The following is an 18,447-nucleotide window of genomic DNA, read 5'->3' on the forward strand; positions in this document are numbered from 1 at the left end:
GTTGTATTATTTTAACATGATATAAACCTAAAATATATTTTCCTTCAATAAATTACCTGGTATAAATTGAATATGAATATATAACCTTTTGGTAATTATGCCTTATATGGGTTCTGTGATAGAAATGTCCTTAAATAAATGTTTGCAATGAATTTATCCAAAGGTGGGCATGTTTTCCCACTCAAGTACCACTTTTGTTGAAACTCTGTCAATACCCTGTCATCTGGCTCTACAGTTTCAGGGAAGTACTGTGTGTTCCTCCTCAAACCTTCTCCCTGCTCCTTTCCCAGGCAGCCTCCCTAGAGTCACAGATGCGTGGAATAGTAACCATCCTGATACGCAGTTTTCTGATAAGAAAGTGGCATGTTGATAAATAAGCAGTTTAGCAAATGTACCGGTTGATAGAAATAAATCTTTTTTTTTTAACCTAAAGTTTATATTTAGCCCAGACCTGGTGAAAAGGATCAGGATATATGAAAAAGAAACGGAACACCATTTTACACTTGATCTTAGCCAAAAGGCCAAGAAGCAATCGGGAATACCATTTTAGTAAACCAGAGTTGAAGGGACTGGTGCCAGAAAAGTACGTTAGTGGCTTCTGTATAACTGGGAAGAGACAAGGTGACGGAACAGAAACTGACTGTTCAATGAAAGAAGCTTGTGACCCTTTCCTCTTCAGCTCCTGTGTCTGCCTTTCACTAGTTGTGTGACCCCAGAAGGGGTACTGGGAGAATTAGAAACTATATTTTGCTACCTTTAATCAAGGTAGGACAAAGCGATGTCTTGGACTTCTTTTGAATCCTTCATAATATGTTGACGAGCACCAGACTTACAGTAAATACTGAGCTGAGTGATAGAATAAGTTAGTGTTTTACATTGAAGAGAAGCTAATTTTAAAAGTAGTTTACTATCTGCAAGTTGGTAATATTAAGTGTATAAAAAGAATTGGTTTTTATTTTAAACATTACATCAGTGTAGTTTCCAAATTAGATAATATAAACATCACCAAAAACATTAATTTTTTATGTAATAAATATCTTCTGTTTCAACAGTTTTGTCTCCAGAAAAAAATAGTTTCATAAGTTAATAACACCGACTCTGAATTATAGAGAGTTTTTACTTCTAGATTTAAGTATTTCTTCATGGTGTATAACTTTTTAAGTATATTAACTTTGTAATCAGAAAGAACTTTAAGTTAGTATTACAGATAGATTTTAAAAATGACTGTACTTGGCAGAGATTGCTGAAGTTTCTGTGTGTGTTTATGCAGGGAAAACATGAAGGCAATGACAAACACTGAAGATAGAGAAATGAGGAAAAAGAAGGAAGAATACTTTACTTTTAGCCCTCTAACAGTTATAATATTTGTGGTCATCTGCTGTATTATGATGGTCTTACTTTATTTCTTCTACAAATGGTTGGGTAAGAAATCATTGTATATTTGCTACTGTTTAGCATACAATCTTTTCATTTTCTTTGCCATATTTATCTTTTCCTTTAAGGCATTCAACTGGAAAACTTAAGTGAATAATTAAAAAGTGATATTAACTTTTTAAACTGTCAAAAATGTTAGGTCCCTGTTCCTCTGAGGTTAAAAAAAAATTCTGATTTAAAATATACTGTGACTCAAAATAAGAACACTTCTTCATGGACAACCTGAAAGAATTGCTATGGTCCCTAAGTTTTCCTCTCTGCAGATAAAGCATAATAGACTGGTATCTAAGCAGCAGACTAAGGATTTCTTGGTAGCTATATACAGTTACATGAAATCTAATAGAAGATTATTCAAATTATGAATTTATTGCTTCTACTTACTCCTAAAGTGTGATTGGTCCTTTTTTTCAGTTTGCAAATCAAAATATAGTATTGCTTAAATTTTGTTTTACTTGTGTGAACATTTAAGATCATACTACATCTAAAAATACACAGGTGCTTGCTTGTAGTCTAGAGAGTAAATGATACTTTTCCTTTAGGAAGGAAAGGGTCATGGCTTGCCCATCCCCTGAACACTCTACTTAGTGTTCTGATAAGATGGAAATTTGCCGTTTGTGGCCAACACGTACCAGAAAGAGAAGGGAGCACAGGGAAAAAGAGAGTGTGCCTAATGAGAATTAGCAAAAACCCTTTGTGAAAACCACCACCGGCTACAAAATGTTTATTTAGAGAATAATAGTATAAGTTTCTGGAGTAGAAAACTGAGGCCTCAGGTTAGTTTCACCTTAGTTTTCAATTTCTCCTCTCCTATGGTAGCAGTTTTAAAACTATACTTATATATATTTCCAATTAGAAAAATTATTCTTGGAATATCACTCATTTCAATATGTTGTTAGGAGAGTGGATACCAGTGTGGTATTTATATTATGTCGTCATTGCACAGCTGATTTTTCTGTTTTAAATTCTCAGCCTTCAATTGTGTGTCTGACCCTCAGTTGATATGTTTAGTGGTCTTTGATAGAACAAAGAGATTTCTCTACTTTACCCTAAAAGCATGTTTTAGTTTTTGGTAAAGGATTTCTTTAAACTCATCACTATTTAAAAATTGACCCTGTTTGTAACTGTAATTTTCAGTGTAGGAGGAAGAAGATCATTAAACCTTATGGTTATCCCATAGCATGGGGTCTAATTATGACTCTGACAATTTTGTGTGATATTGTGAAATTTAATACACTTTAAAATGGTTCCTTATGGCTAAAATTGATGCCATTTCTTAATATGTTCAATGTATTAAATTGCTAAGATTCTCCATACCGTCTTATGTTAAGTCATGTTCAAGAAAATAACTAAAGATAGTTATATTTGCCAAATTCTCTCTCATGCCAAATCATTTTCTTAGGTATAGTAGGACACTAAAACTCTGGTATGGCTTCCACAGCATGACTTCCACTAGAGTTTAAAATCTTGGTTTGGAGACCTTTGGTGGATGACTAAACAAACTCAACTTGGCAATCTTTGATTGTCAATCTTACTACTTAGATTGTCATATATATGCAATAATAACAAATAATAAGCCAATGAAAAAATAATTTGTCCAAGATCACCAATTAGAAAGTGGTTAATTTACTGCCCCTTATTTACTGTCTCTAGTTTGCTGTCTTTTCTCACATATAAAACAAAGTTATAGTTTTCTGAAATCTAGTGGAATTTTCAAAATTCAGTTAAAATGTGTATTTCCATTGTAAAATTTCGAGAAATCTCACAAAGTAATACTTTCAGAGCATGATAATTTCTTCCTGTTTTTAACAACAGCAAGATCAAATGTTTTTAATTTTAAGTAATTTTCAACCCAGTATAGCTAATAGAGAAAAACATTTGTGTATTTTAATACCTTAATATCATATCCAGACAGTGAGGTCTGTTTAAGTGGATTTGGTTTTACCACATGTAAAGTTATTAGAGATGAATTTCCCATAGGAAAATATAGACATCATGATTAATGTCTAAAGTAGGTGGAAGTTCTCATCTTTAAGCTTTTTAAACATATTTTAGGGACACATGTATACCTATGGCCGATTCATGTTGATGTATGGCAAAAACCACCACAATATTGTAAAATAATTGTCCTTCAATTAAAATAAATTAATTTTTTTAAAGTAAAACATTTCCACTAAAAAAATAAATAAAAAGTATTTTAAGCAGTTTATTAATTCTTCCATTTAAATACAAATGTCTACAACTCACTTCATAGACATCTTTAACAAACGTGACTTTGAATCATTGAATGATAAAATGCATAGCTACTAACATAAATCCTAGCAATGTTGTTTTAGGTCAGTCTCTGAAGGCAAAAGAAATAAAAGCAAAAGTAAACAAATGGGACCTAATAAAACTTAAAGCTTTTACATAGCAAAGGAAACCATAAACAAAACTGAAAGACAGCGTAGGAACTGGGAGAAAATATTTGCAAAAGATGCAACCAGCAGGGGTTAATATCTAAAATACACAAACGGCTCATATAATTCAATATCAAAAAAACAAACAACCCAATCAGAAAAAGGGCAGAAGACCTAAATAGACATTTCTCCAAAGATGACATACAAATGGCCTATAGGCACATGAGAAGATGCTCAGCATCACTGATTATTAGAGAAATGCAGATCAAAACTACATGAGATTTCATCTCACACCTGTCAGAATGGCCAACTTCAAAAAGTCTACAAATAATATTTTTGAGAGGGTGTGGAGAAAAGGGAACCCTCCTGTCACTGTTGATGGGAATATAAATTGGTGTGGCCACTATGGAAAACAGTATGGAGGTTCCTTAAAAACTAAAAATGGAGCTAACATATGATCTAGCAATTCCACTTCTGTGTATTTATTCTCAGAAAACAAAAAACTAAATAGAACATATATATGCATCCTTATGTTCATTAGGAGCTTCCCTGGCAGCTCAGACAGTAAAGAATCTGCCTGTGTTGCAGGAGACCCAGGTTCAATCCCTGAGTTGGGAAAATTCCCTGGAGTAGGAATTGGCAACCCACTCCCGTATTCTTGCCTGGAGAATTCCATGGACAGAGTAGGCTACTGGGCTACAGTCCACGGGGTCACAAAGAGTCAGACACAACTGAGCAGCTAATACTTTCTTTCTACTTCTATGTTCATTGTGGTGTTATTTACAATACCCAATTTATGGAAGTAACCTAAATGCTCATCAATAGCTGAATGGGTAAAGAAGGTATGAGATATATATAATATGGAATATTACTCAGTCGTTAAAGAACAATGAAATAACGCTATTTGCAGTAACGTGGGTGAACCTAAAGATTATTATGCTAAGTTAACTCAGACAGAAAGACAAATATAATATGATATCATGTATGTGGTATCTCAAAAATAATACAGATCAGTTTATTTACAAATTAGAAAGACAGACATATAAAAGAAATTTACAATTAAAGGGGAAAGGGAAGGGATAAAGTAGCAGTATAGGATTAACATATATCCCACTATCTATTGTAAACAATGAGTATTATATAGCACAGGGAACTATATTTAGTATCTTGTAATAGCCTATAATGGAAAAGAATCTGAAGCTGTACACCTGAAACTAATACAGTGTTGTAAATCAACTGTAATAGTAAAATTTTTTAAAAAAAGAAAAAAAATTGCAGAGCCAGCCTCAGCCCATAAAGAAATCCTAGTAGTATGTAGTGGAACTGAAACAACACATGAAATACCACCCTTAAAGCTCAAGATCTAAGTGTGTTCAGTTTAGTAACCAATTCAGATTATGATATGGTCACTGAATTGAAAGTATTATGATCCAATAAGAAAGCTAAAGAATATTAATTGTATAAAAGTTTTCTTACCATGTTTCCTTATCATGTTTCCTCTATTCTCATATAATTTGGTATCTTTTTTTCTAGTGTATGTTATGATAGCAATTTTCTGCATAGCATCAGCGATGAGTCTGTACAACTGTCTTGCTGCACTAGTTCGTAAGATACAATGTGGACAATGCACGTATGTATCTCTTGTGAGGAAGCCCATAATACTGGTTTTTGTAATTTAAAACAATACGAGGAAAAATAGGACCTTTTTTATAAACCTGTGAAGTCCAGTATACATGTTGCTATTTTAATTAAAAATAATTAAAATTAAATAAAATTAAAAATTCACTTGCCCAGTCCCATTAGCCACATTTCAAGTGCTAAATAACCATATGTGGCTAATGGCTGTGGTATTGGACAGCACAGATATAGAGCATTTTCATCAACACAGTTCTGTTGAACTGGTGAATATTTTATTATGTATCATTCATAGTAGTTAAAGTCAAGGCTTTAAACTTGAGGTTTCAAAAACTTTCTTCTCACTGTGGCAAACATTCATTTGTTACATTAAGTGAACGTTGTATTTCATTTTTAGGATAAATTAATGTATTTCAAACTGTCTTTTAGGATTACCTGTCGTGGCAAGAGCATTGAAGTGAGACTTATTTTTCTCTCTGGACTGTGCATAGCAGTAGCTGTTGTTTGGGCTGTATTTCGAAATGAAGATAGGTATGAATACTCATTATATTTCCTTTCAGGTTAGACTAAGGATAGGTTGTTTCATATCTAGCCTTGATAATTGTTCGTTATGGATTTTTTTCCCCCAGAACATCCTAGTCTTGAAACATACTAAATATTTAAATAAAGAAATCTTGTGCTAATGGATTTGAGGTTGTTTAGAGAAGGAAATATAAACTAGGCTTTAAACATCTAAACTGAAATAGGCTCCAAAAATATACTTGTTTATGGTATAGCCACACAGTGAAGTGCAATGCAGCTGTCAAAAATGAAGATTTCTGTGAATTGATATGCAGTGATTTCCAGGATTTATTTTTAACTGAAGAAAGCCAAATATGCAAGAATATCTAGCATATACTACCTTTCATGTGAGAAAGAAAGAAATATAATAAAATATATAGGTTTCTATTTGCAGGGAGAAAACCAGAAAATAATTTTAACAGTTTATTAATAAAATTATTAAAACCCCAAAGGATTTAATGGCCCAAAATTTGGGAGGAGAGTTCATACAATTGTAGGCAGCTCCAAGTATGATAATCAGTTGATAATTATTCATGCTAGTTGTCAGTTTCTGGTAGAGTTTGATGTATAGCTCTCCTTTCCTTTATGCTTTAGCTATCTGGAAGTATATTAACATCGTATTCTTTGTTATGAGCTATCTTTCTAAAAAGAGACATGTAAAATTCAAACATTAAGGATAAATATGCACTTTTGTCTGATATACTTTCTTCTGAAGCAGGCTTTCAACTTTTTCTTAGTGCAGTAGTATTCATTATTCTCAGTTCAGTCGCTCAGTTGTGTCCGACTCTTTGCGACCCCATGAACAGCAGCACACCAGGCCTCCCTGTCCATCACCAACTCCCAGAGTCTACCCAAACCCATGTCCACCGAGTCGATGATGCCGTCCAACCATCTCATCCTCTGTTGTCCCCTTCTCCTCCTGCCCTCAATCTTTCCCAGCATCAGGGTCTTTTCCAATGAATCAGCTCTTCACAATCAGGTGGCCAAAGTATTGGAGTTTCAGCTTCAACATCAGTCCTTCCAATGAATACCCAGAACTGATCTCCTTTAGGATGGACTGGTTGGACTTGCAGTCCAACCTTGCAATCCAAGGGACTCTCAAGAGTCTTCTCCAACACCACAGTTCAAAAACATCAATTCTTCAGCCCTCAGCTTTCTTTATGGTCCAACTCTCACATCCATACTTGACTACTGAGAAAAATAATAGCTTTGACTAGTCGGCAAAGTAATGTCTCTGCTTTTTAATATGCTGTCTAGGCTGGTCATAACTTTCCTTCCAAGGAGCAAGCATCTTTTAATTTCATTGCTGCAGTCACCATCTGCAGTGATTTTGGAGACCAGAAAAATAAAGTCAGCCACTGTGTCCACTGTTTCCCCATCTATCTGCCAGGAAGTGATGGGACCGGATGCCATGATCTTAGTTTTCTGAATGTTGAGCTTTAAGCCAACTTTTTCACTCTCCTCTTTCACTTTCATCAAGAGGCTCTTTATTTCTTCTTCACTTTCTGCTATAAGGGTGGTGTCATCTGCATATCTGAGATTATTGATATTTTTCCCGGCAGTCTTGATTCCCGCTTGTGCTGGAGGATTCCAGCTTGTGCTTCCTCCAGCCCAGCGTTTCTCATGATGTACTCTGCATATAAGTTAAAAAAGCAGGGTGACAATATACAGCCTTGACTATTCTACTAGAACAATAAAATATGGAGACTGTAAGAGGTTTTTCTGTTGTTATAACAGCTACTTCATAGTCAAATCATAGCAATTGAACAGTATTGCTTTAATGATATTTTTCTTTTGAAACACTCCGCTTAAAAATAACTGAGTAAAACAATAGAGGAATTTCTTTTGATTTTAGGTGGGCTTGGATTTTACAGGATATCTTGGGGATTGCTTTCTGTCTGAATTTAATTAAAACACTGAAGTTACCCAACTTCAAGGTAAAGTAGACTACTTTGCTAGCTAAAGTATTGTTTTCTTTTTAAAACAACTTTATTAAGGTATAATTTACATTTAATTAAATGCACCTATTTTAAGTGTACAGATTATCAAAACTTTACAAATATGTAACTTTGTAACCACTATCCCAATCGATTATAAAATATTTCTTACCTCATCAAAAGCTCTATCATGCCCTTTATCAATTAGTCCTAATCCCCAACCCAAGAAACCACTGATTTTCTACATAAAATATTTTTAATCATTCACATAGTATGCCAAATTCATATAATCTGTACAAGACTAAAATAAGGAAGAACATTTCTTTGCTTCAGTGATTCTTTTTTAAAAGAGTGGGTTGAAGCAGATAAAATTTTAATGTGATTTATAGAATAAAACTACAAATAGTAATAAACATTAAATCCCTTAAAAATAATGTTTAAATGTATGTTACATGTTTATTTGTATTTGTAAAATAATATCTCTTAATTTAAATTTGAGAAGTTTGACCTTTAAATTTGTTTCTTTCTTCAACAGTCATGTGTGATACTTCTAGGCCTTCTCCTCCTCTATGATGTATTTTTTGTTTTCATAACACCATTCATCACAAAGGTATGATATTTTTAAATGCATAGGAGACATACTAAATGATTAGAATCTTAAATATGCTCTTAGAGTATTGATTTTCCAGATGTTTACCATTGATTGGGTTCTAATTCTCTTAAGAGAATTGTCATTGAAATTGGCCTTTTAATAGAGGATATTTTTAAGGCTTTACACCATTTTGCTAAAAAAAAAAGAAGCCTCCTGATGGATGTAAACATGAGAATGTCTATAAATTTTCTTCCTACACATTTTAAAGTAACTTTTCTTCCTATTAGAAAACAATAAATATTTGCTGTAGATAATACAGACAGCAAAAAAGAATGAAAAGATGTCATTGCTTCTTTCATTTCTGTAACCCTAGCGTGAGACTAAGAAAGAGCCCAACGCTGGAAGTCTAGAGACCTAAAGTGTAGATCTGTAACTTTATAACCCTGAGCTGCTAGTCACTTAGCCCTCAGTTTCCTAATCATTTGAGTGAGGGAGTATTGCTAGCATTCTATCTTCTGTTTCCATCAGCAGAATTCTTTCGGTTGCTTCTGCAAAAATCCAACCTAACTTTTCTATATGAAAGAGGTCCCATCTATTCAGAATATGTGCAAAGGCCAGGGAGGGCCTGTCGTTAGGAGAAACTAGACCCAGGGGCACATACTCTTCCTTCCTGCTTCTGTCCACCTTTTCATTGTCTCAGACTGGCTTTTTCCATGAGGTTAGAATTGTAGCAACTTGAAACTCCTAGGCCATCTATTCCCAGCTATACCACTAGCTCCTCAATAAAATCATGGTGCTGTCCTTAGAATAAGGGAGAGGTGTTGGGTAAGTGTGGTAGTCCTTCATTATTGGCCCAGTTTTCCTACCTGTCCCTATTCTTATCTCATGAATGTGTTATTAATTATTGCTTAATTCTTCTACCTTGTCCCTATTCTTATCTCATGAATATATTACTAATTATTGCTTAATTCTTCTACTTTTCCCATTTTGAGTCTCACTTTCTAACTTTATATCATTTTTTTATTCTTTGTCGCTTTCATATATTTAGTATTTTATAATGACTGTTTTTCCCCTAGTAGTTCTTTATTCTTTAACCTCTGCTATCTGTGAAATATCTGCATTTCTGGTACTGGCTATGATGGCATAAGACAAACATATGCCCCACTGGGGAGCTAAAATTGCAACTAGGTAACAAGTGTAGTTAACTGTCCCCAAATACTAGTACCTTTCCATGCTTTAATGGTGAGCCATCTGGCTCATTGACTTAATGGTCAATGGTAACCAAAAAAGCATAGAACTAGTATTAGGAATTATAGCAAAAGCTGTTAATTTACTAAAGCATATTTTGAAGTTCGGTTCAAACTTGTTCTAGCTTGTGTCAATTTATTTGGTTTAAAAATGTTTCTATAAGTCACTCCATCACAGAACTCATAACGAAAGTAAAGCACTCTCTTTACAAAACCATTCCCATAGGTTAATGGGTAGTCATATGGGAAGTCATTTAGGCTTCCCTGGTGGCTCACACGGTAAAGAATCTGCCTGCAGTTGCAGGAGCCCAAGGTTTGATTCCTGGATCGGAAAGATCCCCTGGAGAAGGAAATGGCAACCCACTCCAGTATTCTTGCCTGGAGAATTCCACGGGCAAGAGGAGCCTGACGGGTTACAGTTCATTGCGTTGCAAGGAGTTGGACACAACTAAGTGATTAACACTTTCATACCATATAACACTTACATTGCACAGTGAACATAAAAGCTATAACTAAACTCTTTTCTAAAAGTAAATTTTCCATTATGTTTTAACAGTAGTGTCACTTTATAAATGCCAAACTTGTCTGCCAGCAAACTATGTCCATTCTGTACACACAAAAATGTCACGATTTTAAAAGTATATATGGTAATAGTAAAGATGTCTTTGAGTCTTCTTTCTTGTGTGGTTAGAGAATTTTTCTTCTTCTTTTTTTCCATCTTTGATCCCACTGAGTGGAAACGTGACTTCTAGTCATCTGATCCAATGGAAAAGATTGACGTGCTCTTTGGAGTTCACTCTTGTAGATTTACCTTAACACTGTCTTCTCAGTCTGGTTTGTCAGGCAAATCAATATGAAAACCAGATACATGATTTCTGATTTTTGTGGTTTTCACTGAAAATTTCGAGAATTAAATCTTAGGCATTCTAAACAACTTCTTGACCCTGGTTTTAGTGGATTTTTAATGAGTTGGCAGGGCAGGTAGCCATAGGAGTACAGGTAGTAAGAGCCTGTCTTTTTTTTTTCTTCATCTGTCACCATACTTCGTATAGTGTCTTGCAAATAGTAGTTTCCCGGGTAGATATCTTTGAATGTATGAGAGAATATCAGTAATGGTCTTCAATTAAATGTTTTAAATAACAATTTGAAAATGAACCAAAATAAACTCTTTATCTGGAAATTGAATCACATCATGGGAGTTTCCTGTAAGCAACTGTATTTAATATTAGTTTATTTTCATAAACTCCTGTGATTTAACCCTTCTGTAACCCAAAGCTTAACATGAGAAAAAGATTTCTGTAGCCAAGGAATTTATTCTTTTTTCTACTCAACTCAGGTATCAGTGAAATCCTCTTAAAAATAAACTCAAGTAATTTATTCTATGCTCCCCACCCACATGGAAAATAGTATAGCTAATCAATCAAATTCTCCTAAAAATTCAGCATTTATTTATCTTCCCATGACCTGTTTGGGGCATTATTTTAAGTGTAAGGTGGGTGCTCATGCAGTCTTAGCTTGCAACATCTAAATGTTTCCCCTCTCCCCAGTAGACTTTACTGTCCAGGAAAGAACTTTTTAATGATTTCTCACACAGCCCACATAAAGAGACCTTAGACATGCACAAGGAAAAAATTCTGCTAAGGTTAATGTTTTGATTGGTGCATTAAGAGCAGGCAAAGCTGAAACTGGACAAGAGTCAGGATAGAGAAATGTTCTCAAGTTCTTTAGGGCTTGATCTTTTCAAGTTTGGCTTCATTGTTATTGTGGTGAGTAGACAGAAGGTTAAATGTATATTTAAATAAAGTCATTGATTTATTATAAATCGGTATATAAAAAATGTCAATATTCTGTCTCTGTTCATTGTTATTGCTAAAACTGACACATAGTATATGGCATAATATAAGTAAAAGCACTTAAAATGTATAGCCCATAGAAGAAATGCTAGATATTAGTTGTCAGTATAAATCAGTGCTCAAACCTTCAGTTGAATAATTTTTGTGTGGTTTATCTGTAAGTTTCTATTATTTGTTGAGCTCTAATAAAGTGGATAGTGTGCTAGGTGAAATTTGTTTTAGGTAACTCCAATTTTTGCCATCTACAGAGACCATTTTAGGAAAAAATCAGTCTTCAGATGACTTTCCATCAGCTTACGGTAGGCCATATCAGTGGCAGTAGATCATGAACTTGTGTGTGTGTCCGACTCTTTGCGACCCCAAGGACTGGGGCCCACCAGGCGCCTCTGTCCATGGGATTTCCCAGGCAAGAATACTGGAGCGGGTTGCCATTTCCTTCTCCAGGGGATCTTCCCTGACCCAGGGATCAAACCCACGTCTCTCGAGTCGGCTGCATTGGCAGTCAGGCTCTTTACCACTAGTGCCACCTGGGAAGCCCTAGGTCGTGAATACTAGGAGGTTGTTCACTTTAAGTGATTGAACAGTTTCTTTTACCTTTCTTACTTTTAGAATGGTGAGAGTATCATGGTTGAACTTGCAGCTGGACCTTTCGGAAATAATGAAAAGGTAGGGGTGGCAGTTAAGTACAGATGGCTGCCAGTGTATTTGTGTGTCCAGTTAATAATTTTGCCTTCCTATGTAATTCATTGGTCATGTAGTGCATGTTAAGGTATTGTAAAGCTTTGTTTCTCACAAAATATAGCCCTTTTGTTAGTTATTCTAAATTATTAAATACCTATTGACTTGGGTTTCATCCTAGAATGATGGAAACTTGGTGGAAGCCACTGCTCAACCATCAGCTCCCCATGAGAAAGTAAGGATTGTATTTCAGATATGTTCATTGGACTTTAAATCATACCCTCTCAGACAAGACTCTTCTTTGGGGGAAAAAATCCAGATTGTTAAAAAAAAAAAAAAAAAAATCTCTTTCAAGGCCTGAGTCCTCTAATTTTGGTAAAAAGGAAAGAAAAAACGTTAGATATGGGGATACTGGATTAATACTCTTAACCCTACATGTGTGTTGGGTTTTGTTTTTCCATAACTACATATCTATGTCTTTCAAGCTTTCTATACATTCAGAGTATATATATGATTAATTTATGTTCTCTGATTTCAAGCTTTTTTCCCCTCATATTTCTAAAATGTTAATTTTAAACATTAAGTTATTCTAACATCAATCCTTTCCTTTCTGAAGATGTGGGTAAAGATTCCTAAGAGGTTTATTGGTGGTCTCTCTCTCTCTTTTTTTTTGTAATTACAGTTACCAGTAGTCATCAGGGTACCAAAACTGGCCTATTTCTCAGTAATGAGTGTCTGTCTCATGCCAGTTTCAATATTGGGTTTTGGAGACATCATTGTACCAGGTAAGCAATTGTTTGTAACAATTTGAGTGAAAATAGACTGATGATTTAAAATTGTCAGATGTGCAATATCATATATCAGATGTTAAAAGTTACCTGATCTTTAAGTATTTCTGGCTAATGCTAGAGCTAGGATCAGTGACAGGAATGGAGAAAAAGTGTTCTGATGGGTAGAAGATAAAGCCCAAATAGTAACAACCAAAGTATATCTCCCATGGCTCAAAAAATGCCTTAGAAGAGGTAACTAGGATCAATTTGACCTCTTCCCCAAGAAAGTATATAATAAATCCCCTTTAAAAGTTGAATTTAATAATGCTAAATATATTATAATTTCTGTTACTTAAGTTTTAAAACAATAGTTATTTGTTCAAACTAAGTTATTTGAACTAAGCAAGGTCGTGTAGGGCACTATAATACCAAAAAAAATACAGTGTGTGGTGGACTTGATTGCCTTCTACTAGAATGTCTGCTATGACAGTTACTGCAGTTTGGCCTATCGAATAAACTTAATCCCAGCCCAGGAATAACACAGTATTCAGTTCAGTTCATCACTCAGTCGTGTCCGACTCTTTGCGGCCCCATGAACCACAGCACGCCAAGGCCTCCTTGTCCATCATCAATTCCTGGAGTCCACGCAAACCTATGTTCATCGAGTCGGTGATGCCATCCAACCATCTCATTCTCTGTCATCCCCTTCTCCTCCTGCCCTCAATCCTTCCGAGCATCAGGGTCTCCTCAAATGAGTCAACCCTTCTCATCAGGTGGCCAAAGTATTGGAGTTTCAGCTTCAGCATTAGTCCCTCCAACGAACACCCAGGACTGATTTCCTTTAGAATGGACTGGTTGGATCTCCTTGGAGTCCAAAGGACTCTCAAGAGTCTTCTCCAACACCACAGTTCAAAAGCATCAATTCTTCAGAGCTCAGCCTTCTTAAATAGTCCAATTCTCACATCCATACATGACCATTGGAAAAACCATATCCTTGACTAGACAGACCTTTGTTGGCAAAGTAATGTCTCTACTTTTTAATATGCTGTCTAGGTTGGTCATAACTTCCTTCCAAGGAGCAAGTGTCTTTTAATTTCATGGCTGCAGTCACCATCTGCAGTGATTTTGGAGCCCAGAAAAATAAAGTCAGCCACTGTGTCCACTGTTTCCCCATCTATTTGCCATGAAGTGATGGGACTAGATGCCATGATCTTCGTTTTCTGAATGTTGAGCTTTAAGCCAACTTTTTCACTTTCCTATTTCACTTTCATCAAGAGGCTCTTTAGTTCTTCTTCACTTTCTGCCATAAGGGTGGTGTCATCTGCATATCTGAGGTTATTGATATTTCTCCCGGCAATCTTGATTCCAGCTTGTGCTTCATCCAGCCCAGCGTTTCTCATAATGTACTCTGCATATAAGTTAAAGAAGCAGGGTGACAATATACAGCCTTGACATATTCCTTTTCCTATTTGGAACCAATCTGTTGTTCCATGTCCAGTTCTAACTGTTGCTTCCTGACCTGCATACTGGTTTCTCAGGAGACAGGTCAGGTGGTCTGGTATTCCCATCTCTTTCAGAATTTTCCACAGTTTATTGTGATCCACACAGTCAAAGGCTTTGGCATAGTCAGTAAAGCAGAAATAGATGTTTTTCTGGAACTCTCTTGTGTTTTCGACGATCCAGCAGATGTTGGCAATTTGATCTCTGGTTCCCCTGCCTTTTCTAAAACCGGCTTGAACATCTGGAAGTTCATGGTTTATGTACTGCTGAAGCCTGGTTTGGGGAATTTTGAGCATTACTTTACTAGTGTATGAGATGAGTGCAATTGTTCGGTAGCTTGAGCATTGTTTGGCATTGCCTTTCTTTGGGATTGGAATGAAAACTGACCTTTTCCAGTCCTGTGGCCACTGTTGAGTTTTCCAAATTTGCTGGCATATTGAGTGCAGCACTTTCACAGCATCGTCTTTCAGAATTTGAAATAGCTCAACTGGAATTCCATCACCTCCACTAGCTTTGTTCGTAGTGATGCTTCCTAAGGCCCACTTGACTTCACATTTCAGGATGTCTGGCTCTAGGTGAATGATCACACCATCGTGATTATCTGGGTCGTGAAGATCTTTTTTGTACAGTTCTTCTGTGTATTCTTGCCACCTCTTCTTAATATCTTCTGCTTCTGTTAGGTCCCTACCATTTCTGTCCTTTATTGTGCCCCTCTTTGCATGAAATGTTCTCCTGGTAGCTCTGATTTTCTTGAGGAGATCTCTAGTCTTTCCCATTCTGTTGTTTTCTTCTATTTCTTTGCATTGATCGCTGAGGAAGGCTTTCTTCTCTCTCCTTGCTGTTCTTTAGAACTCTGCATTCAAATGGGTATATCTTTTCTTTACTCCTTTGCTTTTTGCATCCCTTCTTTTTACAGCTATTTGTAAGGTCTCTTCAGAGAACCATTTTGCTTATTTGCATTTCTTTTCCATGGGGATAGTCTTGATCCCTGTCTCCTGAACAATGTCACGAACCTCCGTCCATAGTTCATGAGGCACTCTGTCTATCATATCTAGTGCCTTAAATCTATTTCTCACTTCCACTGTATAGTCATAAGGGATTTGATTTAGGTCATACCTGAATGGTCTAGTGGTTTTCTCCACTTTCTTCAATTTCAGTCTGAATTTGGCAATGAGGAGTTCATCATCTGAGCCACAGTCAGCTCCCACTCTTGTTTTTGCTGACTGTATAGAGCTTCTCCATCTTTGGCTGCAAAGAATATAATCAGTCTGATTTCAGTGTTGACCATCTAGTGATGTCCATGTGTAGAGTCTTCTCTTGTGTTGTTGGAAGAGGGTGTTTGCTATGACCAGTGTGTTCTTTTGGCAGAACTCTATTAATAGTCTTTGTCCTGCTTCATTCTGTACTCCAAGGCCAAATTTGCCTGTTACTCCAAGTGTTTCTTGACTTCCTACTTTTGCATTCTGGCAGTGGCACCCCACTCCAGTACTCTTGCCTGGAAAATCCCATGGATGGAAGAGCCTGGTGGTCTGCAGTCCTTGGGGTCGCTAAGAGTTGAACATGACTGAGCGACTTCACTTTCACTTTTCACTTTCATGCATTGGAGAAGGAAATAGCAACCCACTCCAGTGTTCTTGCCTGGAGAATCTCAGGGACGGGCGAGCCTGGTGGGCTGCCGTCTCTGGGGTCTCACAGAGTTGGACACAACTGAAGCGACTTAGCAGCAGCAGCAGCATAGTATAGAAGTAATTAATAATGTTTCTCAGTCAGCTGGTAGTGTGTCCTTTCTCACTTTTCTTACTGTCTCCTTGTGTTCTAATGGGCTGTGCCTAGGTAAAGAGTACTGGCTCTTCTGTAAAAGCCCTGCCATTGACATAGTAAAGCTAGATAGAGAAACAAATATTGTTGCTATGTGAACTGGATGGCAAAGTCCAGTGTAGCAGCTCTCTTAGGCCAGTGAGTCTCCTTTCATGTAATTGATAAAGTAGGGAATGCTTTCTATTAAGTAACCTTAAAGTTCTTGAATATCTTTAAACTTACCCTTCTTTTTACCAGTCCCACACCATGTGCTATTAAAAGCACATAGCATAGAACTGGTGAAAACAGTGTGCTAGCTAATAAAAATTATGCATCATGGACTCGATGGACATGAGTCTGAGTGAACTCCGGGAGATGGTGATGGACGGGGAGGCCTGGCGTGCTGCGATTCATGGGGTCGCAAAGAGTCGGACACGACTGAGCGACTGAACTGAACTGAATGGCTTAGGAAAATGTTTAATATGTGGTATTAAGTTTAAGAAATCAGCATATAAAAGTTTGTCTGGAATTTGAGGTACTTTAATGTTCTAATGACACAAAAATGAATGTTAAATACAATGCAACGTGTACTTTTACTATAGTTAACAACTGAATTTGTATTGCTATTGTTATTTTAAGAATGTAATGTGAAATTTTTTTTAGGCCTGTTGATTGCATACTGTAGAAGATTTGATGTTGAGATTGGCTCTTCTATATACTATGTTTCCTCCACAATTGGTAAATTTTTGTTTTCTTTTGTTATATTGAGTTGTATCATCTGTAGGAAAAGCTCCAAAAGTAAGGAGTCCTGGATTCTAATTCTTCACTATTAATTAATAAGATGCTTTTTCCATCAAAAAGAGATAATTACAGTTTACTACCTATATCACAAGGTTTTTGAGGATCAAAAAGGAAAGTGTATATGAAAGAAGATTCTACACATAAAAAGCTTACTAGAGCATATGGCACATAGGTAGTTGATACTAGTATAATACTAAGTTTTTAAAAAGTACTGTATAATATTTGCATATTAATATAAATAAACTTATGGGCACAATAATACCTGGGACAGCAGAGGTAGTTGTTACTTGTCTTACTTCTTTTCTTGAAAACAGACAAGAACAGCAATAAGTCAAAAAGTACTTTTCTACTTCTGAACATATCAAATATATATCTCAAAATCCATATACCAAAATTCTTTATTCTTAGGTAAATTGCCTGCATCAGAGCAGTTTAGATACTGTTCTAAAAAGGTTTTTAATTCCACAATGGAATTAAATCTTATAAATTAAGAGTGTACATCAGCAGTTAGAAAAGGGTTTTTCTAGAAGTAGTTACTCTGACACCAAGAAAGAACATCTAAATGAGTGAAAAGATGAAGAAAGGGGGTAAATTATAAAGAAATAATAAAAACAGTCTGAGGCCATTAAGTATGATACTCCCTAAAGGCATTAACATGTTAACGTGCAGCACTAGTCAGTGTGAAAGAATAAAGAAACATTCAGTGAAAAGACAGAAAAGACTGTGAATTAGGACAACTCACTTAACTTCACTAGTTCTCCATTGCCTCACTTTACTTCACTATTTCTCTGTTGTAACTTTGGGCAACTCACTTCATTGGTCCTCCATTGCATCATCTATAAAACGAGAAGGCGGACTGCATTGTCCGTAAAAGCCCTACTAGTTCCAGTTTTCTGAGATCCAGTGTTCATAATGAGACCCAGAGTCATTAATAAAAGATAAAATGAAGTTTGATATGCAATTGTTGACGATGACCAGGAAGTATATAATCAATATCAGAAAGATTTTTTAAAATGACCTTTGGTACCTGTAGGCACAGATTTTAGTTATCTAAAATGTGGAACAATTTAACATCCTTAATAGTGGCAGATAACTGAGACTTTCTTGAATCATTATCTTTATCAATGATTAAGGATTAATTATGTTATTAATGATTAATTATAGTGGGAATACTAAACAGTTTCCACATTTTTCAAAAGCTCTGTAGAATGTCTCTTCTGACTACTCTCTAGGAAAATAATGAAAT

General features: G+C 35.8%; 1 protein-coding gene across 1 annotated transcript in view; it reads left to right on the forward strand.

Moving 5' to 3' along the window:
- SPPL2A (signal peptide peptidase like 2A) overlaps positions 1–18,447 on the forward strand; it is a 53,325-nt gene that overhangs the window by 24,611 nt on the left and 10,267 nt on the right. The window contains exons 6-13 of the mRNA XM_052646864.1: positions 1,271–1,422; positions 5,364–5,460; positions 5,895–5,996; positions 7,882–7,963; positions 8,499–8,573; positions 12,265–12,321; positions 13,016–13,118; positions 17,064–17,138. Coding sequence (XP_052502824.1) covers positions 1,271–1,422; positions 5,364–5,460; positions 5,895–5,996; positions 7,882–7,963; positions 8,499–8,573; positions 12,265–12,321; positions 13,016–13,118; positions 17,064–17,138 — 743 coding nt within the window. The remainder of the gene's footprint in view (positions 1–1,270; positions 1,423–5,363; positions 5,461–5,894; positions 5,997–7,881; positions 7,964–8,498; positions 8,574–12,264; positions 12,322–13,015; positions 13,119–17,063; positions 17,139–18,447) is intronic.

Source organism: Budorcas taxicolor, chromosome 10 (genome assembly GCF_023091745.1).
Source record: "Budorcas taxicolor isolate Tak-1 chromosome 10, Takin1.1, whole genome shotgun sequence".
NCBI lineage: Eukaryota > Metazoa > Chordata > Mammalia > Artiodactyla > Bovidae > Budorcas > Budorcas taxicolor.